General features: G+C 50.2%; 1 protein-coding gene across 2 annotated transcripts in view; it reads right to left on the bottom strand.

The window, feature by feature from the left end:
• Nucleotides 1–253: 253 nt before the first annotated feature.
• Rgs10 (regulator of G protein signaling 10) overlaps nt 254–26414 on the bottom strand; it is a 44149-nt gene continuing 17988 nt past the window's right edge. For both annotated transcript variants that reach the window (XM_059250705.1, XM_059250711.1), the window contains exons 3-5: nt 26285–26371; nt 14313–14456; nt 254–603 (exon numbers count right to left, since the gene is read on the bottom strand). In XM_059250705.1, the coding sequence (XP_059106688.1) occupies nt 418–603; nt 14313–14456; nt 26285–26371 (417 nt within the window). In that variant the 3' untranslated portion in view covers nt 254–417. The remainder of the gene's footprint in view (nt 604–14312; nt 14457–26284; nt 26372–26414) is intronic.

The raw sequence follows: 26414 nt of genomic DNA, 5'->3' as shown, positions 1-26414 counted from the left end.
CAAAGCCACCAGCAAGTGATGCCCACCACCCCTGCGCTCGTCAGACCAACAACCTGTGTCCCAGATCGTTTTGCCGAGAGAGTCTGTGGACACACACAGCCCAGGCCAGCAAGGCAGGATGAAGCTAAAGGCTTCACCTGTGGCTTCATGGGAAATTTAAGCAAGATTAAAATGCTGAGTGTCCAGGGTTGGCAGACTCTCTTTGTTTTGTGAACTGAAACTTCAAAGCCACTTTTTATTCTTGCTGCTGTTGTTTTTAATGGAATGTTAAGCATGCAAGGGGTAATGGGACACACACCTCCCGCGGAAGGTCTTGCACACTTCAGTCCTCTAACATTCAAACGACAAGACAATGACAACCCTGCACAGTTCCAAGAGTTAATCCCTCTGTTCCGTGGGAGTCTCGGCTCTCAGGGCTCAGGTGTTGTAAACTCGGGAAGCTCGCTTAGCCGCAGTCTGAGTGTCGGGAATCTCTTCTTCTTCTTCTTCTTCTCCTTCTTCTTCTTCTTCTTCCTCTTCCTCTTCCTCGGTTCGCCCATGCCTCAGAAACAAGTCGGACTTCAAGAAGCGGCTGTAGCTGTCATACTTCATGAGATTGAAGATCTAAGAGCAAAGAGAGAGGTTGAGAGCTACCACCAACTCAGATGTGAATCACCGTGTCAAATACCCACCACAGGCCAAAGAGTGACACCTTGTGCACTCACATGAGCACACACACACACATACACAGACATACACAGACACACACATATACATACACACACATACATACACACATACACAGACATACATACACAGACACACACAAATACACAGACGCACACGTGCACATGCACACACACAGACACACACATACACAGACACACATACACAGACACACACACAGACACAGACACACACACACACACAATACATGCTAGTGTAGGACCCATGAGATGACTCAGCAGTAAAAGTACTTGCCATCCAAGCCTGATGACCTGAGTTCCATCCCCAAGACCCACAATAAAAAGAGAGAATTGACTTCAGGACGTTGTGCTCCAACCTCTACACACATGCCATGGCATGCACATGCCCACACTAACACACACATCACACGTACACACACTGATAATAGTAACAAGAAGAACACTAGGGTAGGGCTGTGCTGGACAAGGCAGACGTCCTGGGCATTCTTGGTCACCGTGTGACAGTCTCAGTGGACTCTGTTGACTAGAGAGTCACGTGCACGAACAGGTCTTTGTTTTCCACGGACGAACAGACGCACACAGCCTGAGTCAGACCCTCCTCGAATGGCCCTTCGAGAATCTTCACTGGCTGCGTATGGTGGCACACGTCTATAATTTCAGCACTCAGGAGTTGAAGCTCAGCCTCAGCTACATAATGAGCGTGGCTCCAGCCTGAGCTACATGAGACCTTGTCTCAAAAACAAAAAAAATCTTTTTAAAGCCTGATATTAAGGCCCAGTAAGTTTGGTGTTGGAGATCTCAAACCTATCACCACGCCAAGAGACCAAGGGAGCGTATCTCATGCAGGGGAGGGAGTGCACACGTAGTCTCCATCAGGAGAGGCCTCAGGACCAGGTCTCAGTTGCAGAGAACATGGAAGTCAGCAGCAGGGCAGACCCTGCACAGACAGGCAGGCTGAGATCTCTGGAAAGCAGAGATCCCAGGGCACACTGGGGCTGAGGCCGACCCCTGATGGAGCCTGAGTCCTGGGCACCAGAAAGAGCGGCACCACACTACACACACTACACACGCGCTCTGTGGAGGCTGTCTCCACACAGAAGCCCTCAGATTCACTCCTGCTCACCTTCCTTCATCCCACAACATGGAGAAGGAAAGAAAGGGTGCGTTTTCCTGCTGGGAGAGAGTCCTCTTCTCAAGACATAGTCTGTCTGTCTGTCTGTCACTGTCTCTGTCTGTGTCTCTTGACTTCAGATTAAAAAGATCCACAAGGCACACCAAGGTGCCTTCCTGTACAGCACTAGCTCAGGCTTGGCTGAATGGAAAGTTCCAGAATGCCGCACACCATCAGACAGGGTTGTCAAGTAGGTGGTAAGATCCTGACATTTTTTTTTTAAACCTGCCTTCTCCCAACACACACTTAGTGAGGCCTCAGGACATCTGCTTGGAAGGTGGGAAATGCCTCAGGAAAGGACCAGAATCTTCTATCTTTCACTTTCATGTTCTTAATAGGGCTGCAGGAGAACCAAACCCCCCAGGAGAGACCACACCCAGGAGACTTGACTTCAGGCACATTGGGCTGTCCATAAACTGTTGAACCCTGTGTCGGCCATGCCCCTGAGGCCATTCTATTCTTACCCAAGCTCTGGAGTAGTTGCTTATTTTGTATTGATTTTGTAATTTTCAAGTGATTATAACCATCTAAGGTTTGGACACATCACTTTTTATGAAAATATAACACCCCAGAAATCAAGAAAATCAACAGTGGAGGTTGGGGGGAGGCTGGGGATAAGAAACCTCATTCTCTTCCCTAGGCTTCCCACAAATGTGCTAAGCAGGTATCGACACCCATCAGCCCTGGCCATCCTTCAGCCCTGCAGGTACATGGTCCCCCAAGGGGATCTTACAGGTGCCCACCAGTCTCAGGAACCAGAGCAGATGCTTGGGGTGTGACTAAGGAAGCCAGCTCCATGAAGGCCTTTCCGGGCACGCAGTCCTGAACCCTGTCACTTCCCCCAGGTCCCTAGCAAAGCCAGCCAGCACCAGTAGCGGGGTAGGGCCTCTCTTCTGAAGTCTCTGTGGGTGGGAGGGGAGTATCCTGTTTGCCTTCTGCGACTCTGAAGCTCACACTTCAGAGAGAGGAGAAGGGGGTGCGTTGGAGGCACCTGGGTGTGCGGAGTTGAGAGACTGAATCAGGAAGGCTGCTTCATGTGGGGACAGTACTCCAGAGCCCCAGAGGCTCCCCTTCCTCTGCCCACTCAGCTCCTGGAGAGTTCACCCAGCAATTAACAGCACTTGTTGCTCTTGCAGAGGACCCACAGTTCGATTCCCAGCACCCACGCGGTAACTCACAACGGCGTTACCACCTGTAACTGCAGCCCCAGGTGATCTGATGCCCTCTTCTGAGTTCTCAGGACACCAGGCATGCACGAGATACCTAGACATACATGCAGGCAAAATACTCCTATAAATAAAGTAATAAAATAAATCTTTTCAAAGCATTTATTTTATTATTGTGGGTTTGGGGGAGGAGGAATATGAGGATGCATGTACCCAGGTCAGAGGACAACTTTTGGGGGCTGGTTCTCTTCTTCCACCACAGGATCCAAGTATCAAACTCAGGTTTGTGGGCAAATGCTCTTACCTGCTGAGTCAGCTTGCTGGCCCGGCCACATATTATTATTATTTAACAAGAGCACAGGGCCATTCCCTGTGGTGGGCAGGTGTGAAATGCCCAGCCAGCCCCCAAGTCTTTAGGCTATGCCTTCTGGGTGTCTGGCTGTCATCACCTCTAGGTGCTGGAGGGACTAGGAAGCAGCTGTGGGCAGCAGGCCCAGGAAGACTTCCTCTTCCTGGTTGTTCACAGCCCTGTGGCTCTGCATGGGATCCAGAGGCCAGTTTCCCGCTGCTACTGGCAAAGGCCTCCTCGCACGGCCATGAGAGGGCTGAGCCCCAGAGTTTCCACGATAGAGCCCCCTCCGTGGTGATATGCAGCAGGGTGACAGAGAACATGTAGAAGTTGACTGGGAATCCTTAGCCAGGGGCTGACCACAGCCTATCCCGAGGCAAACGGCCACGACAGAGCCTAGCACATGTTTGCCGGGTGTTCGGCAGATGGTCAGGCGAGGACCAACATGACTGAGACGTCTGTGGCCACACACTCCAGGCATCTGATAGAGCATTCTCCCATGACACTATGACAGCACCCTGGGGACTGTGGTTTCTCAGAGGAGGAAAATGGGGACTTGGGGCTAGTGCTTGGCTGGATAGCAAGGGCTGCTCAGCTCTGCCTGGCAAAACAGAACCACGGGCAGCTTTCCCTCATAGTTCCGGAGGCCAGAATCGGAGGTCAGGCTACCAGCAGGCTGATTTCTCCCAGGGCCTCTCTCTGTGTCATATGGCTGTTCCCCATGTATGCCTTATAAAGAACACCCATCAGGGGCCAGCAAGATGGCTCAGCAGACAAGGGTACTTGCCATGAGGGCCTGCTAACCAGAGTTTGATTTCCAGAATCCACGTAAACACGGGAGGAGAGAACCAGTTCCTCAAAGGTGCCCTCTGACCTCCACACACATGTTGTCACGCACATAAACAGAACACTTTAAAACAACCAAACACTTGTCACTTTGGATCAGGGCCCATCCATATGACCTTATTTAACTTAATTACCCTGTCTCCGGATGTAGTCACAATCCAGAGGACTGTGAGTTAGGCCTGCAATATATGAAGTGGGACGTGAGTAGAGGGCACAATTCAGTCTATAACTGCGAGCAAGGGACAGAAGGGAGGCCAAGCCTGGCAGGCTACCTCTCTATCCCAGATGCTACACCGCCCATATGCCGACACTCGCAGGGCAGAACACTATGCAGTCCTTAAGAATGAGACGGTAAAATGGCTCAGACAGTAAAGACACTTGCCACACAAGCCTGAAGACCAGCGTTTGCTTCCTGGACCCACGCAGTGGAAGGAGAGAACCAGCTCCTTCCTGCAAGCCGCCATGATTCTAATGTACGTGACATGGCACCCAGGTTCCCTGACCCCCAAACAAATAAGTAAATGTTAAAAAAAACAAAAAAAAAAAACTGAAGTCTACGTGATGGGTAGCACTTGGAATGGCAAGGCAGGAGGATTTCAAGTTCAAAACCAGCCTGGACCCCACAGGCATGCTCCTGTCTTTCACTACATGGGGAGGAAAAAAAAGAAAAAAAGAAAAAAAAAAGAAAAATCAAGATTTGCAAAGACTTGCCCATAAGCATTAAGTGATTGAGGCCAGGTGTGGTGGCGCACGCCTTTAATCCCAGCACTCGGGAGGCAGAGGCAGGGGGATCTCTGTGAGTTCGAGGCCAGCCTGGTCTACAAAGCAAGTTCCAAGACAGCCAGGGCTGTTACACAGAGAAACCCTGCCTGGGGGGTTAAAAAAAACATAGCCAACAAACAAAACAAAAACCCAAGCATTAAGTGATTGAATATCTAATTTCAAAAATGCACTGAATTTCAAACAATGACCTCGAATATGTTGGAGGGAAAGGAATAGTTGCAAAAACTAGCAGCAGGTTGGACGGTGTTTTTGAAAACATTTATACATCTAGAACCTCAAAACATGACCTGATTTGGAAACAGCTCTAGTTAGGGCTAGCAAGCTGATGTCACCCTACAGGGTAGGGGGACCCGATCCAAAGACTGGTTCTTCCCCAAAGAGGGCAGGACACACAGAGAGACCTGGAAAGAAGGAGCCCATCTGACAACGGCGACAGAGACAGGAGTGACATAGCCACAGCCTACGGATTCCAAGGACGACAAGCAACTGACCAGAAGCTGGAAGGGGAGGGTAAGATCCTCTTCTGGATCCTTCATCGGGAGCCCAGCCCCTGCCCACAGATGATTTCAGATTCCTAGTCTAGCTGTGCAAGAAGGCTTTGCTGTTTGAAAACACGTGAGATTGGCAGACAGTTAGGACAACACCAGGGAACTGCCAAAACAGAGGCACAGACGTGAACTCCCTCACAGCTCTGAAGACAGCAGTTCAAGGTCAAGGTGAGAGGGAACATCGGCTCCAGCAGAGATGAGCTGGGCCCCAGGACCTTTAGTTGTCTCTATAAAACCAGGCCTCTGACAGGCAAAGCTGACCCCCACCGGCCCAACTGACCAGGACCTAAACAATGTGGTCGGAGTCCCAGACACCTGCGGGGAAGAGGAGAAAATGGAAACAACCCAGACGGAGAGGAAGAGGCGGAAGTGGCCTGAAGGCCTCTGAGCACAGCCCAAGGGTGACTAGTCTCCGGAGGGCAAAGCAGAAGCCGTGAGTAGGCAGCTGGGCTGCTCCTGGGATTTTTTTTTTTTTCCAAGACAGATGTGGCTTAGCAAGGGTTTCTGGTCTTCAGGCCTCACGTCTGCATGCCTGCACTATAAACTGTTCAGCCCCATTGCCTGGGATTCCCTGCTACAGACTGGGAGGACAGAGCGATGGCGCATCCTGCGTCTGGGCCACTGTGCCCTGCCCCTCACCTTGCAGTGCGGGGTCCCTGCATCACCCAGACACCCACCATGCCTCCTCAAACCCCAGATGGAGCTGCAAGGGAAAAAAACCACCCTTGCAGTGCCCAACAAGCTGCTCTAGGGAAGGACTCTGCAGAAGCCCTCGGCCTCTGGGCAGGGGCCACTCCGGGGTAATCCACTGCCTCCCTCCACTGTATTCTGAGCCTGATAAATATTGGATCACCTCAGAATCGAGTACATTAGAAGGGCTAAACAAAATACCTACCTCCTTTTTTCTCTAGGTCACTTCAACCCACATAAGGAGGAAAAACTTAAATCTTTCAGTGTCACAAAGTTTGCTAATGGGATTTCTCTTTCTAGAGCATTCTCTCTCTCTCTCTCTCTCTCTCTCTCTCTCTCTCTCTCTCTCTCTCTCTCTCTCTCTCTCTCTCCTCTCCCTCTCTCTGTGTGTGTGTGTGTGTGTGAGTGTCTATCTCTCTGTGTCTCTCTATCTCTCTCAATCTGTCTCTCTGTCTCTGTGTGTGTCTATTTCTGTCTCTCTGTTTCTCTCAATCTTTCTTTTTCTCTCTGTGTGTGTCTATCTCTGTTTCTCTCTGTGTCTATCTCTGTCTCTTTCGTCTCTGTTTCTGTCTCTCTCTTTGTACCTACAGAACTGATGTGCCCACCCTGTGAAATGGAGGTCCCTCTTCTGAAGAAGGACTGGGTGCACCCAGGAGGTCTGAGCGTAGCTGGCAGATGGCAGGATAGTGCCAGGCAGAGTGGAGACCCTGCCCTGTAAGCATGATTGAGTCCCTAGAAAGGTTTTGTTGATCTGGACAGCACAGCTAGTTCATAGGCACGTAAACGTGCCAAGGGTGGGTCAGAACTCCAAGAAGATCAGAGATCAAGTCGGAAGGACCCTCTGCACAGGGCAAAATCCGCTCTTGCAGTATGGGCTATCCCATCTTCCCTAGAGTCTGTGAGACTCAAATTGAAAGTGCAATGAACCTGCATCTCTGCCATGACAAGGGGTCACTTATCGTAAAGTTATAAGGTCAGTCTGAAAGTCCTTCACGCCCCACCCCGCCGAAGGCGCCCAGCCACACAGGTGTGGAACCCTTTACTCTCCATTGGAACAAAAACTCATGGCCACCCTGGAAACTGCGCGTCTCTAGGCTGGGTTTGATCTTTGGGAGTGAATGTCAACAGTACCTGCGAGACAGAGATGCCATACACTCTGGCTCTGATTGCCAACCACAGCCCAGAAAGGACAATGGTGGTGCAGGGAGCTCAGACCAAGGCCCTATGTGGAGAAACAACAGGGGAGCTGGGGTGAACTCCAGCAGGAGAAACAGGGGAGCTGGGGTGAACTCCAGCAGGAGAAACAGGGGAGCTGGGGTGAACTCCAGCAGGAGAAACAGGGGAGCTGGGGTGAACTCCAGCAGGAGAAACAGGGGAGCTGGGGTGATCTCCAGCAGGAGAAACAGGGGAGCTGGGGTGAACTCCAGCAGGAGAAACAGGGGAGCTGGGGTGATCTCCAGCAGGAGAAACAGGGGAGCTGGGGTGATCTCCAGCAGGAGAAACAGGGGAGCTGGGGTGATCTCCAGCAGGAGAAACAGGGGAGCTGGGGTGAACTCCAGCAGGAGAAACAGGGAAGCTGGGGTGAACTCCAGCAGGAGAAACAGGGGAGCTGGGGTGATCTCCAGCAGGTGGGAAACCCTTCCCATCACCGTTCTACTCCCTTCCTTCCTTCCTTCCTTCCTTCCTTCCTTCCTTCCTTCCTTCCTTTCTCTCTTTCTTTCCTTCTTTCTTTCTTTCTTTCTTTCTTTCTTTCTTTCTTTCTTTTTGTTTTTTTTTGTTTGTTTTGTTTTGTTTTTCAAGACAGGGTTTCTCTGTGTAATTTTGGTGCCTGTCCTGGATCTTGCTCTAAAGACCGCCAGGCTGGCCTCAAATTCACAGAGATCCACCTGCCTCTGCCTCCCGAGCGCTGGGATTAAAGGCGTGCGCCACCGCCGCCCGGCTGCTACTCCCTTTCTAATGATGTGGAATAAGAGGATGAGAAACACACTTTAGGGGGATTCAGAAACAGCACTGAGCAAAGGGCCCATTCTTGCTTCCTTCCTCTGTTGAGGCTGTAGCTGGGAACCTGGCACTTTGTGGAGGTCATTTTGCTGCGTTTGAGCCTTGACTAGACACTGGCACTTCCTAGGATGAGGGCATCCTGGCAGCACGCTGGGGCTGTTGTAGGTAGCAGCCTAGGGTTCCTTCTGGAAGAGGAGAAGCATGTTAGCTTCACCTGAGGTGTAGCAGGGAGTCCTTATGTTACATGTGGGGACACAGAAGCCACACTAAGAAGCAGAACCTGTGTGGGGTCTGAGGCAGGACGGGGGCCCTGAACCCCTACTTCCCTCTTCTGATGCCAAGAGTTAATCTATCATGTAGTGATCATGACCATGACTCTGAGCCCAGCATCCAGGAAGTGATGGGCTGAGACTGGGATGGGGAGGAGGGCCAGCACCAGGCCAACGACCAATGATAAGCCATGGTTAGGAAGCCAAAGCCACCAGTTGACCCTCTAGTGATATGGATGGCTCTGTACTGAGTCCTGTGTACTCTCTAGCCTAGATAGGAGAGGGCAGGACAACCAGGGCTGGGCATCAGGGCCAAGCAGTCCAGCTTTCAAGATCTAACTTTCTTAGTGCAACCAACCTACATGATTAAAAAAGAAAAAAAGCTAAATTTCAAAATTCCTCCATTCAACAATTACCATAGCCCAGGATCCAACAAGCCCCCACCCCATCCCCCATCACTCAGATACTCTGCAGGGACAATGACCTTCCCAACAACACACCCAGCCAACACCTGCCTCAGAGCCTTTGCACTGGCTTCTCCTGGAACATCCTGCCTCCCAGAGCTATTCCGGTATTTGCTGCCTTTCAGGGTTCTGGCCTCTCCAGGGACCAAGGGACCCTCCTAGCCCCTTCCAGACGTTCTAAGCCCATCTCTCGGGTGTTGTGTTTCCTTCTCGGCATTTGTCTTTGTCCTCGTGGATGGACAGGAGCTGACTTCCTTGCAGCACAAAGAGCTCTTAGCGTAGTCACTAAAGAAGCCGAGTGACTGAAAGGGAACCACCTTCCTTCCCGCTTCTCCCTCCCTTCCTGCTCCTTGTGAAGCACAGCTCCCAGCACTGGACTACAGTACCCAAGAGATGCACACAGTACAACCTCCACCTCTCCTGATCAGTCACCACTGGGCAGACAGCTGAGCCAAACTTAGAAATTAAATCAGGAAGTCATCTCTCCCCTTATTCCAAGGGGGACTTTCCTAGATAAGAGAGATAAGCCCTTCACTTCTCTTGCTTTCACTGGAATTCAGCTTCCTAACACGCACAGTGCACTCTTCACACAATACACTGACCATCGCTGGCTTCTGCTTGGTGTCTTGTGAGCGCCGTTACCATCCTGGAGTCCAGAGAAGCCCACATTGGGTGTGTGGGAACATGGGCCCCATGTGTTTTGGCCCCGGATCACTGTGCTGTGGTTAATGCTCAGTAGCACTGTCTGCCTGTTCCCTGGTTGTAGGCCTTGCTTTCTGCCATCCAGCCCCTACCAGTATTTCACTTCAAATCTGCTCTGAACTAGAGAACCTGTTAGAACTGTCTATACACCAAGAGTTAGCAGAACCCGAGTAAAGGACCTAAGAGGCTCTTCTTCTAAGGGTGCAGGGATGCGGGGCCATCTAATCTGAGCTGGAGGATGTTCACTTTGCTTTTAGCTCCAGCTATGTCCCACGAAAGCCATGCTGCCCCACCATGCTCCCCGAGAGCATCAGAACAAGGCCACGTTATGAGTGGCTGGCCACCTAAAGCTTTCCTGGTGACAATGGCTGAAAGCAGAGGTTAGCAGCCTATTCAGATAGGCCTACCTTAAGCCACACGGTGGTCATGGCGAAGCCGAAACTGTGACTGAGGCTTAGTGAGACCTTGAATTTATAAATGGGGGAGAGCTCAGTCAATAAAGCGCTTGCCAAACAAGCACAAGGACCTGAGTTCCGATTCCCAGCACCCACCTAAGAGTTGGGCATGGTGACACATGTCTGTAAGCCCAGCACCGGAGAAGTGCAGACAAGAGGGTCCCTGGCCAGCCAATCTAGTCCAATCCATGAGGTCCATGCCAATGAGAAAGGTCTTGCAAAAAAAATAAGGAGGGAATCAACTGAGGAAGACACTCAACGTTGACCTCTGGCCTCTACATGCCACACATACACAAATGTGTGTGTGTGTGTGTGTGTGCGCGCGCGCGTGTGCGCGCATGTGTAAAGAAGTAAATAAAAACGTTTTTAAAATCTTGGGGTCTCCATCACATTTCCCTCTAATGTCTCTCGCTTAAGAAAGCAGGGTCCTCAAAGAGGCTTTGTGGGAGCAAAGACTGTGGGTGATGTTGAGCCCCTTTGTGCCTCGGCCCCCCCCCCCCGACAGAGATTTCCAACATGAAGCAAAGCCCAGGTGCCTCCAGCGCTCTCCCCACCTCAGGAAATCAGCACAGGCTGCACAAGCAGTGCTCTGCTTCCCCAAGAAAACAAAAGCTGACCATGTACCAAGCTGTCCTTTCCTGTCACAGTTCCCTAAGAAACAGAATGTGATGGCAGGCATGGTACTATGGCAGACTGGATTTAAACCACGTGGGGAGATGTGTACAGGTTACACATCATCTACCACTGCTTGATAGGAAGATGCTAAGCGCATGTGTGCAGCAGGAGGGTTCCTGCAACCAGTTGCTGCTGTGGAATATTATTTTAAGGTGTGTTACTTTTGTTTATGTTGCATTTGTTTAACTCTGTGAAGCTGCGTTACTTTGTCTAAAACACCTGGTGGTATAATAGAGAGCTGAACGGCCAATAGTGAGGCAGGAGAAGGGATAGGCGGGGCTGGCAGGCAGAGAGAATAAATAGGAGTGAAAAGAGAAGCCATAGTCAGAGAAAGGGGAGGACTCCGGGGGTCAGCCACCCAGCTACACAGCAAGTCACAGAGTAAGAGAGCGGGAAAAGCCCAGAGGCAAAAGGTAGATGGGATAATTTAAGTTAAAAGCTGGCTAGCAACAAGCCAAGTTAAGGCCAGGCATTTATAATTAAGAATAAGCCTCCATGTGTGATTTATTTGGGAGCTGGGTGATGGCTCCCCCACAAAAAAAGAGTAAAAGAGCAAAAACAAACAAGTCTCCAGAGATACCAAGGGATGGGATGGCTGCAATTTTTTCTCATCCACCCATCTATACCTTAGAAGGACAATTAGTGTGTGTGTGTCTCTCTCTCTCCCTCTCTCTCCCTCTCTCCCTCTCTCTCTCTCTCTCTCTCTCTCTCTCTCTCTCTCTCTCTCTCTCTCTCTCTCTCTCTCACAGTGCTTCACAACAGGATATAAAAGCACTTCCTTTACAGTCAAACTTTGAACCGCACTGGTAACGAGTGTGGTGGCGTGCATTATTTATAGAACATGAAAGATGGGCATCTCGAGATGGAATGCTGTTTAGTGACGATCTCCAGGTGAGATCACGGTGGTGGTGGGGGGGTGTGCCTTCAATAGACTTTTGTTCCCAAGTGCCTTTTACTATCAGGTAGATAGAAAAGTATTTTTAAAACTTTTGTCACTTACCAGGTGTGGTGGCACACACCTGTGACCCTGGCATTTGTGTGGCAGAGGAATGAAGTTTGAGGCCGAACTATGTCTCAGAATAACAACTATGTTGTCATTCAAGAAAGAAAAAAATCGCCCTTTCTGCCACGTGTCTCCTGTCTGTACCAGCCAGCCCCCCAGCAGACATTTGCCTGGGCTGTGTGCGGATCACAGCAGCTGGCTCCACTTTGGATGTCTTGTGGGGATCTTTGACACTGTGTGCAGGCCACTGTGTGGAATCCCACAAGCCTCTCTCCTCTCAATTCCCACCTTGGTCTCTGGAGCCCCATTAAGCAACTGCCTGGGTTCACATGCTCTCTGAACTCCCTCTGTCCCCAGGGTATCATGGGCCTCTGCCAGGTGGAGAGAAGCTGCCCTTGAACTAGAAGACCGTGAAGGCTATGAGGGATGCAGAGCAGCCGTGGTTTTGGAAGGCAGGTGGATGGAAAATCGGCCTCTAGCAACTTTTACTATCTGAGTGCCTTAACTAATAAGCCATTATAACTCCTTGAGCCTTGCTTCTGCTGTCAACAAAACGAGGCTAAGAACACTTGTCGGAGAATAGATGAGAGTTCACGCCAAGGGAGACAACAGCTCTCGGGGTGGTCCAGCAGGAACGGGCACTGTTGCTGCAGATAATGTAGAATTTAATAGCTGGCCAAGCTCTCAACACCGGATGTATTTTAAAGCACCCGACAGAGCCTTTTAGAAGATCCTGAGGGCCAGCATAGACAGAGGTGCCCACATGGCTACCGTCACAAAAACTGCCTTTCCCTGTCTGCCTCTCTCTCCAAACCTATGCCCATAGCTCAAAGCTACTCCTGCAGAGGGCCTTAATAAGTCCCCCCAGAGACCCAGAGTTCCTTCAACACCCAGATTTGGTTCAGAATTTACGTGGATCTACATCGCCACTGTGTCAGTTGGAAACTGTTCTCAAAGTGCTTCTGCTTGTATTTCTGCCAGGTGTTTTGTTTTCTATCAGATGATGAGCAAAGATGAAGCCTCACGGTGGCTGGGACATTCTCTAGGCCAGTGGTTCGCAGCCTCCCTAAAGCTGCGACCCTTTAATCCAGTTCCTCATATTGTCGTGATCCCTAACCATAAAATGATTTCGTTGCTACTTCATAACTGTAATTTTGCTGTTGTTGTGAATCATAATGTAAATATCTGATATGTGAGCCCCCCCAAAAAAGGGGTCGTGACCCACAGGTTGAGAACCGCTACTCCAGGCTCTAGGCATCAGGTGATCAAAAAGCCCCTCCCCGAAGGCTCAGCCAACACACAGAACTCTCCACACTGTACAGCCTTAGACCTGCAAAACCAGCCTTCCCTGGGAACACGGGGAGGTGGTCCCACACCACACATGACCTACAGCTCTGAACAGTTAACCCTGGGAGTGGGACCCACCACCAGTTTTAACGCACCCTTCACGTGACTGGGTTATTCACGTTGGAGGGGCCTCTATGTGAGTGGCCTCCTCAGGACAGGCAGTGAGGCAGGTGTTTGTGTATTTGTACAAAAACAGCTCGAGGCTGTTTTAATCCCACATGACTTTAATCCCAGCACTCAGGAGGCAGAGCTAGACAGATCTCTGTGAGTTCAAGGCCAGCCTGGTCTACAAAGCAAGCTCCAGGACAGGCACAATGCTACACAGAGAAACCCTGTCTCGAAAAACCAAATTTTAAAAAAAAAAAAAAAGCTCGAAGTTCCCAGCTACTTTGAATCCTCGTGGATGTTTCCAGCATCTTCTATTTCTACCTTCAACAGCTGTCCCATGTTACTTCTTCAACATGGGTCCCTTAGCCTCAATCTGCCTTCCTGGCAGAAGTGTAGCCTTGACCCCGTGTGGACGTCACATTTCACGGCAGACTGTAGATGTGCACACACATTTTTAAATCCAGGTCTGAATTTCAGGTCACATCCCTTGTGTCTAGGGACATTTATTGACTATTCCTCATAAGAAATTCTGCCAGAAAACTTAAGGTTTACCTCTTTAACATGTCCGTTTTTTAAACTTACCTCTTCTGGTTCTAAGTGGAATATACTGCAAAATTTTCCTTTTGTCGTTATGACCAAGAGGCCGCATTATAAATTTCCTGACAGCTCTGGGCCACTGGCTGTGAGGGAGCGGTTTGGCCATTCGTACAAACACAGCCGTAGATCCCCTGCCGCTGCTTCGAGGCTTGCCCAGCTGTCCCTCCCGTCAGTGGGTGTCACAACATTTCTTTAACCTGTGTCCCTCAGACAGACCTAGCCTCCCATCCCACCCAGTGGTTCAAATGGTGCACAGAGCAAGAGTCAATCCAGTCCAAATTCAGAACCGAGGGTTCCCCAACCTTCACCAATCAGGGCTCAGTAACCTCAGCCACCACAGCTGGATGAGGTATTTCTTGGGGAATGTGGCATTTCCCTGAAGAATTCCCTCAGGCCTAGAGTGAACATCCGTAGCTTTTCAGATCAAGGCACGAGCAAGAAGGTCACATTACCTGTTCCTGGAGCTTCTGGAACATCAGAGGGTGCGGTTCTTCCAGGATCTGTTCAGTAAGCCGAGACTGCCCCTCCACGTTGACTTGCGAAGTGGCCTTATTGGATAGGAAGGTCATGTAGATCTCCCTGGCCTTTACCTGCATCTGGAGGAGACAGAGAAGCTGGACTGTTACCCATTAGAACAGCCTTTCCTGGCCTGAAGCCAGTTCCACCCTCCAGCCAGCCCTGGAAGAACTGCAGCTGGGAGCTATTGCTGTCCAGAGCCAAGCTCCCTGAGAGGGCCCAGAGCAGCCTGGCCTATCCCATACCTACTAATGCCTATCCCATACCTACTAATGCTATCCCATATACCTACTAATGCCTATCCCATACCTACTAACGCATCTGCAGCCAAGTCTCCTGAAACAAAATTGCTACACTGATCATTCAAAAACAAAAAAAAAAAAAAAAAAATGACATTCGACTGTGACTTGGGACTATCCTGTGAAGCCTTCAAATTCAGAGTTCACGGAAACGTTACTTGGTCTTGAGGGGGAACGAAGTACTTGCTGGCCAAAGTTCCAACCCGAATGAACCTTGGAACTGATTAGCTACATGAAGGAAGGCAACCACAGAGCTGCATACTGTGGAATCTTGTTCATGGGGAAACACCTAGAATGTGCAGAGCCCCAGAAACAGAAAGATTAGTAGTTGCTCAGGGATTGTAGGAGGAAGAAATGGGGATGAAGGTGAGGTGGATGAGCACAAGGAACAGCTTAGCCACCTGGGACTTCACTCAGTTTGAGATATATACACACCCTTCTTCCAATAACGCATTGGCAGCCTAGGGCTTTCACCTACGTGTGCTCTGTGCACACACACCGCTATCCTAACAATGTGCCTAGTGACCTAGGACCCCCACCTGCACTGAGCTACACAAACAACCTCCAAACTTCATTCAGGTTTCCGTTCACTCACACTCCAGTCATAACCAGGGACACTGGTCGGGGGCCATTCTGTCCTGAACTAGTTTTGGGCAGATGAGCAAAAGAGCAGACTGTGTCCTCAAAGTGAATTTTTAGAGAGAATCCTCTATTTACCATCTTATGCCTATGTACAACCCAGTGTGCATGTGATTCAGATCAGATGCATTATGGGAAGAGATAAGCACAGTAAAAGTTGTACCTTAGAACATGTCAATCAAAATAGAGAACCACCCATGACACAGCCCTTAGTAACCAGCCCCTCCTTCCTCTAGACCCCATCAAAGTAATCCCATGCAGTAACCTGGGGCCCCTGAATACACTCTCACTCATGTGACCTGCTCTCTCTCTCTCTCTCTCTCTCTCTCTCTCTCTCTCTCTCTCTCTCTCTCTCCCTCCCTCCCTCTCTCTTTCAAGACAGAGTCTCAATCTAGCTCTGGCTGTTCTAGAACTCACTCTGTAGACCAGGCTGGCATCAAACTCACAGAGATCCACCTGTTTCTGCTTCCTGAGTGCTGGGATTAAAAGTGTGCGCCACCATGCCCAGTCTCTGCTGGCACTCTGGACGGAGCATTTCTTTCTGAGCAGGACTACAGCTCCACTGTGGAGTGGTTTCCTTGCTACTTCTCAGTCCTTCTGCACCTTTATTTCAATTCCTCGGCTGAGAACCTGGAAACACCTGGACTAGACTCTGACCGCCCGGAACAAAGGGTGATGGTCATGAGGATTTTCTTTGGAGTTTTGAAAGGATTTGGAATCAGTAAGTGGCTGTGTCTGTACAGCACTATGAATACACTCAAATGAAGTTTTTTATTACATGTGTTTCTCCAGGACAAACCAAGTCCCGTGAAACCACACACACACACACACACACACACACACACACACACACACACACACACACACCATGGCCAGCACCTGCTGTACTGCAGACACAATAGGCCTGTTCCCTCCCCTTAACTTCTTGGTCTTCCTGTTAATGCCAGTTTCCTGGTGAGAACCAGGGCCAGGACAGGTGACATCAGGACGATCTAATTCCAGACTTCAATCCTACTCAGGTCCCATGAGCTCTCCAGGGTACATGGCTTGTCAGTCTTCCAGAAGAGGGCGTTTTCCTTCAAGTAACTAAACATTAAGTGTAAGTAATGCGGAGAACACTCACTGTGTGCCCAGAAGTCCCTAGTGCAGCCCCCCTGGAAAGCATGGTGGTATCCCAGAGGCAGCGCCAGTGAGGTATTCACTCATCTGTACTCTCCTGGCTCTGAGAACTCTGGCAGGGTGGTGACCCACCCCATGGCGGGAGCCACTGAGAACCCTGACAGGGCCGTGACCTTCTCTGATGGAAGGAGACTTTACAGTATGCACCATCTTCCAAATGCCTCAGGCAGTGCAGCAGACTCTCCACCAGAACCTCCCTTGAGGCCCCCTTTCTTGAAAAGGAAGGACATGTGTGTGCACCTGCCTCCCCACAGCCAAGACAGCTACCGTGTGAACCTCAGCTCTCGGGGCCCCGTCTGACCCCATGGAGCAAGGCAGTGGAGAGATGCCTTTAGTGTGCAGCACACAGCTGTGGTTTGTGGAGGAGATGGGGGAGGTCAGGAGGCCCTAAGAAAACACTTCTCTCCCAGAGAGGCCCTCAGCTTCTAAGGATGCTTGCAGAGCTTGGCTGAGGGAAAAACAGACTCTGAAAACTTCGGGTTTTCAGAAAATCCCTGGAAGTTTCCAATTAGTAGTGCTTGACAACAGAAAAAAAAAAAATGAGCTTGTTCCATGCCAGAGGCTAGAAGGCAAGAGACCCCATGAGGCCGAGGCCTGACTATACCTCTGCTGGTACAGGAACAGTGCCTAGGTGGGGTCACCACTCAAAGCCCTGTGTCTGTTCTTTCTTGACTACAGGAGCAATTAATTAATGTCAAACTCAAAGACATAGGAGCCTCTTAAGATAAATACGACTATTTCTAGGATAGGTCTGGGGACCATCATGAGGCCCGGAGGAGCAGTTTGGAACCTCACGTCTCTCAAAGACCCACTGGCTCTCCAGAGCCATGAGCCTCTCCCGCCACCGGCATTCTGTCAGAAGGGAGCATTTTTGGAAACCCACTTCCTGTTTTAAAGTTACTTCATGAAAGTAGAATTTCAGTCGGCCAGAAGAGCAAACTGCATGTGAAAGTCTGCATGCCTCCCCTCCCCAAGACATCCACAGGCATGCGGACGCTCTGCCATGCGTGGATGCACACACATGGCCCGCATGAATTCAGGCAATCTTGAGTGGTTCTGAAAATGAGACATGCAAGTGAGCAGCTTGAGACGCCAGTCTGGGGGCAGGTGGCGCAGGGGAGAGGAAGCAGGTGCCAGGGCTGCAGATGTCCAAACCCTGGCTCTCAGCCAACGCTCTCCTATCAGCTGCCCTTCGTCGGCCTCTGAGAACAGGATGAGTCCCTGTGCTGACCCAGCGAGTGTAATCGAATGAGTGAGCTGCAGAGTCTATCTGGGCTAGGATAGGAAGTGTGACCGAAAAGGGAAGCTCTGGGGCTGCTGACCACAGGCCAGTCACGGGAAGGCCTGGTGTCCAGGCTGAGAACACCGAGCACAAAAGAAGAACTGGCCACTTGAGCTATTCTGGTAGGTTTTTCCAGAGTTGTGTTAACCCTGTTCTAACTGCTGTAAGAATGAGAACAGAAGGTGGAGGCAGTCCTAGGTCTGTGAAGGCAGCTCTAGTCCAGCCGCCGCCCACACCCTAGTCCTCCCTTCCCTGAGAAAGACAGATGTGTCCAGTCTCTGACACCGAAGCCAGCTCCTTCCAGACACAAGCCAGCGCCTTGCCTTCCTTCAGGTTCCACAATGCCTGGTTTGCAGCCACGCTGGGTAGGACGTCGGCCCTCGATTTCTACTCCCAACCAAAGTCGGTTTAATAGAAGTGAATTCACTTCCCTCACAGCCCCAGACACCCATCTGCTCAGAACAGCAAAGTAATGGGTTGCCCGGCACTTAGGAGGTGCAGTGTGGTCTCTTCTCCCCCATTAGGGCACATGCTGGTCCTCCGCCGCTGTAAAAGCTTTTACTCCACTTCCCCATCATCGCAAACAGCCTCCTCACTCCCAATTTCAACAGATGCATCTCAAGAGAAGAGTCCTCCCACCCACTCTCTCCCCCTTCTCAGCTGAAACCTGTGTCTCAGGCCATGGTGCCTGGGGGCTCATGGCTGCTTCTGATTGCTAAGCCCCTCCGGGGGTCTCCGCGGGATGCCTCTCTGGCTCCAGTCCCATCTACCTCGCCTGCTTGCCTGCTTCACCCTGCTCCCTCACCAGAGAGGCCTGCTCTCTCAAGATTCTCCGATTCTGTCTTTCTCTTTTTCCGGGTCCTGTGCTCTCCTAGCCCCTCCCTAAATTTGAGTCCTGCCCTGGATTCTGTAACTGTGTGTGCTCTCTGGTGAGACTTTCTCAAATTAATTAATTAATTGATTAAAATAAAAATTAAAAAAAAAAAAAGACTGTTTCCTGCCCTTTCTGAGGACTGGAGTTTGGATCCCAGCTCCCAGCGTGGGTGGCTCACAGCACTTGTAACTCAAGCTGCAGAGAGCCAATGTCCCCTTCTGACTTCCACAGTCATACACACACACACACACACACACACACACACACACACACACACACGGCTTCATATAAATACATAAAAAGAAATTTTCATCCTAGGTGAAAGCTCCTAACAGCTTTTTAACTGCTATTCCAGGATTCGACTTCTCTTGGCTTCCGTGAGTACCAGGTGTGCACATGGTGCACAAACACACGTGTAGACCCACACTCATCCACATAAAATAGAGGCAGACACACACTCGTACACATGAAATAGAGATAATTGTTTTAATGGGGGGCCGAGGGGTGCTGGAGAGATGACTCAGCAGTTAAGAGCACTTGTGTGTCCTCCAGGTTCAATTCCCATCACCCGCACGGCGGCTCATAACCACTTCAGTTCCGGGAGATCTGAGGCCCTCCTCTGACCTCCACGGACACCAAGCACTCATGTGGTGCAGTTACATATGTGGGTACAAAACATTCACATATCAAGTGAACAAGTCTAATAAAGATAATTTTAAAGATGGGATTCGGGGCTGGTAGAGCACTTGGGTCCTCAGCTCCGAAAGTGAAAATAAAATAAATGGAGTGAGGGGGGCCCCAGAAAATGAGAGCAAGGAGGGGCTGCCAGGATGAATACAGGGGTCAAGGTGAGTTCCAAATACAGACCCCCCAGCAGAGCCTTCCCGGCCCACTGAACGGAAATGTGCCCAGTTTACGAACGTATCAGGCTTGCAGCCCACCGGGAAGGGACTGAAGGGCCCCTGTCTGTGGGAAAAAACACAAAAGCAGGGCAAGTCCAAAAGGACCATCTGAAGATAAAGTTGGGATCTTTAAAAATAAATAAATGAATATAAATGTAGGAACCAAGATCCAAAGAGATGAAAAGGGAGGAAAGAAAAAATTGCAAGGAAGATCTCAACTCAGGGGAAAAGGGCCTTCACAGGAAACAAACAAAAACAAAAATATGGTGGCAGGCACCCGTAGAAAGGAGGATCGCTTGAGGCCAAGAGTTCAAGGTTAGCATGGGCAGTAGAGTAAGATCTTGTCTCAGGAAGATCACTGGGACTTGCAGTCCAGCCTAGCTGGAGACTGATGAGCTCCAGGTCCAGTGAGAGACCGTGTTTGAAGAGAATGAGGCGGAGAATGATGGCACCTGGCATCCTTCTCTGGTCCCACACGTTCGTCAAACATACCACCACTACAAGATCCTGTCTCCAGTGGAAGGAAGGGGGGAAAGGAGGAGGGAGGGGGAGCTGCTGTTTTATTAGCTCACTGACTGGGCTCCCCAGGCCTGCACCCGGCAACTCCATCTTGCAGGGAGAGGCAGAGGCAGCGGGCAGCAAGCACAGGGGCCAGCATCACACTGAGTTCCTAAGGTGCAGCGTGGACCCTGCTACTCCCATGGGGAAAATGGATTAAAATTTCACATCACAGGCTGTGGTCAGAGAGACAGTACCCAAACTAGATGGCCCCTGAGTTCTGGAGGGTACTGAGGGTGAAGGCCATGTGCCCTTCTTTTGTAACCCACTCACTCATGGAGAACAAACTTCTTTTAAGGAACCTTTTAAACTCTTTTAAAACACCTTTTTAAAAAAAAAAATCACACCCAAATATAGCCAGGTATGAGATCAAGTTGTAGAGTTAAACAAAATATACCAAAATAATAATAATAATACTACCACAGACTCCCATAACTGTAAGCTTTGAAATACTATTAAAATACAAGGGATTGTCATATTTAAATGCTGGCACAGCTCTCAGAGCTGTGAACACTGGACACTGCTGTGGGATGTTCTGTATGGCAAATGTGTTGCTAATTAGTCAATAAATAAAACACTGATTGGCCATTGGCTAGGCAGGAAGTGTAGGCGGGACAAGGAGGAGAATAAAGCTGGGAAGTGGAAGGCTGAGTCAGAGAGACACTGTCAGCTGCCATGATGACAAACAGCATATGAAGATGCCGGTAAGCCACGAGCCACGTGGCAAGGTATAGATTAATAGAAATGGATTAATTTAAGATGTAAGAACAGTTAGCAAGAAGCCTGCCACGGCCATACAGTTTGAAACCAATATAAGTCTCTGTGTTTACTTGGTCAGGTCTGAGGGGCTGTGGGGCTGGCAGGTGAGAGAGATTTGTCCTGACTGTGGGCCAGGCAGGAAAACTCTAGCTACAGGACACTGGTCCCTACCCTACCTCCCCGCCCCATTCTCCATGTGGTCTGTACGATGCCAGGTACTTTTCAATACTTACCACACAGTAAACAGGCTCAGTGTACATGAGCTGACTGATGAATGAGTGAATGAGAGAATGAATGAATGGATGGATGAATTCAGAGTTAGCCAAAAAAAATGAGTGCCATGTTGGAGCTTTCTCTGGAGTTCTTTTTAAAGATTTATTCTCATCTTTAATTATCTGTATATGTATGGGGGGTTGTGCACATATTTGCGGGTGCCCACAGAGGCCAGAGGCATCTCATCCCCTGTAACTGGAGTTACACATGGTTGTGAGCCACCTGACAGGGACGCTGGGAACCAAACTCTGGTCCTCTGGAAGAGTAGCCTGGGCTCTGAACTGCTGAGCCGTCTCTCTAACGCCGTCTCTGTGGTTTTATAAATGCTGAATTGCTCTAGAAGCTAGGCATGCATCCCATGCTAACTCATAGGGCACATGAGAGAAGGATTTTCAACCACAGAGGGATGGAAGTTGCCAACTACAGATACATGGAAAGTATGGCAGGTGTAAGAAACAAAGAAAACCTGAGGACAGGAGGCGAGAAATGTCACTTCCCCGTTTTCCCAAAGTCCTCAATATTCCCTTGATGCATGCAATGTTGGACCTTCCTAAGCCATGGCCTTTCTTTGCCCAGTAGCTTGTGAGGTCACAGTGGAGCACAGACCAGGGAAGACAATCAAGACTCGGGCTGTTCTACTCTCCGGGGCTTCAAAGAGTTAAAAGTCCCGTCGAGCTAGAATGTATGCTCATCTATCAAGCTCATTGTCATGGCCAGGCTTCAGGACAAGGTGAGAGTCCAGCCTGAGTGGAGGTCACACCTCCATCCCACGGAGAGGAAGAGACACATGGTGTGCCCAGCACAGGTCTAGATGCTTGGATAATATGGAAAGGAAGAAAAACAAAGATGCCTGAACTCATGAGCATGAGAGACAGAAAGACAGACTATAAAAGATGGAGAAGTAAATTACACAAGATGCTCAGCATAAACGAGTGTGATATTCCCTGAGGAGAGGCTCAGCGGTGAAGCCCTTGCCACACAAGTGTGAGCACCAGAATTCAAATCCCTGGAACTTCCATATGCTGCTTCCCTGCAATGTCAGGCTGGGAAAGAGAGTCAGTGCGGGCTGGCTAGGGAGACTAGCCATCTGAACCAGCTCTGGGTTTGACTGAGTGACCCCATCTCGTTGACGAAAGTGGAAGAGTAGGAGGATATTCTTCACATCAGTCTCAGGCCTCCACATGCATGTTCTCACATGTACATGAGTACCCACACACATACAAAAAAAAAACTTCATGCATACACGCACAACACACACTCACACACGCACAACACACACACACACACAAAAAAAAACAGAAAAAGAAAAACAAATCATCAGAATCGTCCTTAAACCAGCAGAGGTTTGAAAGTCTGATTTGCATCAGCTCACAGCTGCCTCAATTGACTGCAGGGAGAGAGAAAGCCTCCCACACTCTCTTTGGGGCAGATGTGGTAAGTTTGCTTGTGAAATTCAGTTAGGTGCCTTCTGCAGGGCCTGCCTCCTCCTCCTCCTCCACTCCTGGAAACCAGTAACTCAGAGCTGACTGCCTAGTTTTGCCTCCCCAGCAGCTGGACCAGGAGAGCCTGTGGGCCAGAAGCAGAGGCTGGCTCTGCATGTTGATGCAACACACTGCAGCCTAACATGGGCTGCCACTGACCTCTCAGACCACACCCCTGCATCCGTGAATGATAGCAGCATGAAGGCTCAGTGCTGTGGCCTCGACCAAGACCCAGACATGCCAGTGTCACCAGTGGCTCCCCTGTTCCCAGCAGCGCTGTGCTGGCTAGTTTTAGGTCAACTTGACACAAGCTACACTCATCTGTAAGGCGGGAGTCTCCATTGATAAAATGCCTCCATAAGGCTGGGCTGGAGACAAACCATAATTTTCTTAATTAGTGACTGATGTGGGAGGGCCCAGCTCATTGTGGGTGGTGCTATCCCTGGGCTGGTAGTCCCGGGTGCTATAAGAAAACCAGCTGAGCAAGCCAGTAAGCAGCTCCCCTCCATGGCCTCTGCATCAGCCCCTGCCTCCAGGGTCCTGCCCTGTTTGACGTCCTGTCCTGACTTCCTTCAGTGATGGACTTTGATGTGGAAGTGTAAGCCAAATAAGCCTCTGCTCTCCAAGCTGCTTTTGCTTCATCACGGCTCTAGGAACCCTAATGAGCACAGAAATTGATACCCGCAGTGAGGTATCACTGTGACAGACCTGACCATGGGGTTCTGTGGAGGATTGTAGAAGGACTTTGGAACTTTGGGCTAGAAAAGCCGCCGAGTGTTCAAAGCTTGGTGAGCTGTTCTGTTGGAGCTTGGAAGAGTGTTGAGAAATGTATAAGATGGAGGCCTGACTTGTCACGGTCCAAAGAAAAGTTTGAGACACGCATCTTTTTTCCTTGGGCAGAGGCGGGGAATCAACTCAGCGTTCATTATATCACTAGGTTATGTTCCAGACTTGGGGACACAAGCCTTCCAGAGCCCAGTAATGGGGACATGGGGGTGAAGAGAAGGGCTGCTTAGTCTAGATTTCTGTAGTCTATAACAGAGCAGTGACACCCAATACTACATCTGCCACATACAACATCAAGGTCCCATAGGGACTCTCCAGGGCCATGGCATGGGGTCCCTTCTTGCCATGCACCCCCATTCTCAGGTCCAGCCATACCTACCCTTATCTTCAAACACAGCCCAGTAGACCCCCTGGCAAACAGGATACCCCCCGCCCCGCTCTTGTCTCCAGGCTGGTCTTCTCATACGCTGTTCCTGCTTCTAGAATCCCTGGTTCCCTTTCCCCAACCACCATTGCAGGTCTCAGGCTACAACTCACTTCCCAGTAGACCTTGGTGACTCCCCTGCCCTTAGGCTTCCCACTTTTGGTGTCTACATGCATCACACTTGCAGAGCTTTTAACGAAGCTTATCTGGTTTGTCCATGAGGTGCGTGTCTCCAGGGCTTTTCACAATGCCTGGCACTGAGCAGGCACTCTGCAAGGACTGGGCACTCCACGAGAACAGACACACACAGGGCAGGTGTGCAGGGGGCTGGCTGGCTGGCTCCAGATCATGGTTTAAGCCCAGCTCTACTCAGGGCCTTGGCTTCCTGTCTGGGGCACAAGGATAGATTTGTTCTCTTGTGGGTCCCCCTCTTGCCTGACCATCAAAGAACAAGGCAGACGAAGGACATCCGCTTGGCCACCTACTCTGAGCTAGATGTTCATGGTACGATGCTGGTCACACCAGATGCACAAGGCCAGCAAACAGCAGTACTTCTCGGAGGCCTGTTCAACGCTGGGGACAGAGGAGAACGGTGTGTGCTCCTTCCCAGGGGACCTCAACCCTGAAGCCTACCTTTCCAATGCTGGTGCCACTTCCCACTCCCTCCCTAAGTCCCTTCTCCAACAAGGATGCTCTGGGGAGAGAATGGCAGAAAGCCACAGAAGCCACAGTCATTCCCAGTAGAGCGAGGCCAGCCTGGGAGACCGAAGCCAGGGGAACCCACCTCAGATTCACTTCTTGTCCATTCCAAGGAGGAAGGGCCAGAGGCTGCTCCGTCCTGGGAAGAGACCCTTGAAAGACAGCAGGAAGGCGCCTTTTCCAGGCTGTTGTCGGCAAACAGTTCATGGCTGCTGGCCCTGGAGATTCCAGCTTTGAGACAGAACCTCCAAACCTGGCAGCCTACAAGCTACATCTGTCTGGAGAGATGTTCTGTTTGGAGGGCAAGTGTGGTGGTTTCAGAGAGATTGGCCTCCATAGGCTCATCTATTCGAATGTCTAGTTCCCAGTTGGTAAACTGTGTGGGAAGGATTAGGAGGTGTGGCCTTGTTGGAGGAGCTATGTTACTGGGGGGTTTCAAAAGCCCATGCCAAGACCAGTCTCATTTCGGATCAGGTTGTAAACTCTCAGCTACTGATCCAGCTCCATGCCTGCCTGCCTGCCATCTTGCTTCTCACCGTGATGATTATATACTGACCCTCTGAAACTGCAAGCAATGCCCCCCCCCCCAATTAAATGCTTTTCTTGTGTAAGTTGCCTTGGTCATGGTGTCTCTTCACAGCAACAGAACAGTGACTAAGACAGTGAGGTTATAAACTAAAATTAGTTCCAATGTTGACAAATTAGGTGGTTTCACTTTAGAATTACAGGCACAGGCCTGTAGTCATAGCTACTCAGATACAGTAGCCTCTTGGGAGTGAGTTCAAGGCCAACCTGGACAACTTAGTGAGACCCTGTCAAAAGAGACAAAAGACAGTACAACGAGGCTGGGCACATGTCTCAGTGGTAAATGCTTGCCCAACATGGACCACACCCTAGATTAAATCCCCAATACCAGATGGAAAAAAGAATCCAAATGTCCAATCTTGGGAGAAGACTCTTTGGGAAGAGGGGTCCCCCAGGTCCCAGGGACAGAAGAACAAGGGTAGTGAAGCCGAGGCCTGGAGCACTCCCAGCAGAGGGCTGAAGACTGAAGCAGCCTATAAGCATGGCCTTAAGGCCCTCAGGGAGCACTGAATCCAGGTGCTGGAAGCAGGACAGGACATCCTCTGCTGGCCCCCATTCCCCTCACTTCAACAGCCTTGCCCAGAATCCGCACTCTTTCACAGGACTTGCGGCCTTTGGTAGCCCTTAGAAAGAAGGAGAGGTCATTTCCGAACCCCACCTGGTCCACCTGTCTGGCATCCATCCTTCGGTGGCTGCTTGAGAACTAAAGGCTACCTCTGGGAGAAGTCAGAAACTTCCTACATAGAATGCCTGTCGGCTCCTGGGGGTTCACAAAGAATCGCCTGATGAACAGGGTGCTTTTACAGCCACACATCTGCTAATCATGCCTGACAACACCAGTGTCACCTTGGGGAGACACTCTCGTGACTTATTTATGAAGAAAACAGTCAACGAAATGACACACTACAAATAACAAATGTTTACATCTACTTGGAATGCTGGCCTGCTTGAACAGCTCTCTTCAGAAACGGCTAACGTGCTCTTAAACAAAAACCAAAAAACTGTTAGTATTTGGTCAGCACTAGGTACCAACTGAGGAGCTGAAATCTCCCCTCAGATCTAGTATGAATCAGGGCAGCCTGGGCAGTTCCCAGATCCAGGCAACAGGCAGCTGTGACGGCATAACGAGAGGAAAAATTCATCACAAAAGCAGAAGGCAGAGAAGTACCTGCTTCTTGTCCTCCACCTTCTTGAAATCTTCGCATGCTAGCCAAAACAAGACATTTTCTTCACTGAATTCCTTTTTCAGAAATTCCTACATATAAAAAAGGGGGAGAGGAGTCATTTAGCGTTCAGCG

The sequence above is a fragment of the Peromyscus eremicus genome, chromosome 1 (genome assembly GCF_949786415.1).
Source record: "Peromyscus eremicus chromosome 1, PerEre_H2_v1, whole genome shotgun sequence".
In the NCBI taxonomy this organism is placed as follows: domain Eukaryota; kingdom Metazoa; phylum Chordata; class Mammalia; order Rodentia; family Cricetidae; genus Peromyscus; species Peromyscus eremicus.
The sequence above is the reverse complement of the archived record's forward strand: the minus strand, read 5'-3'. Positions and strand labels throughout refer to the sequence as shown.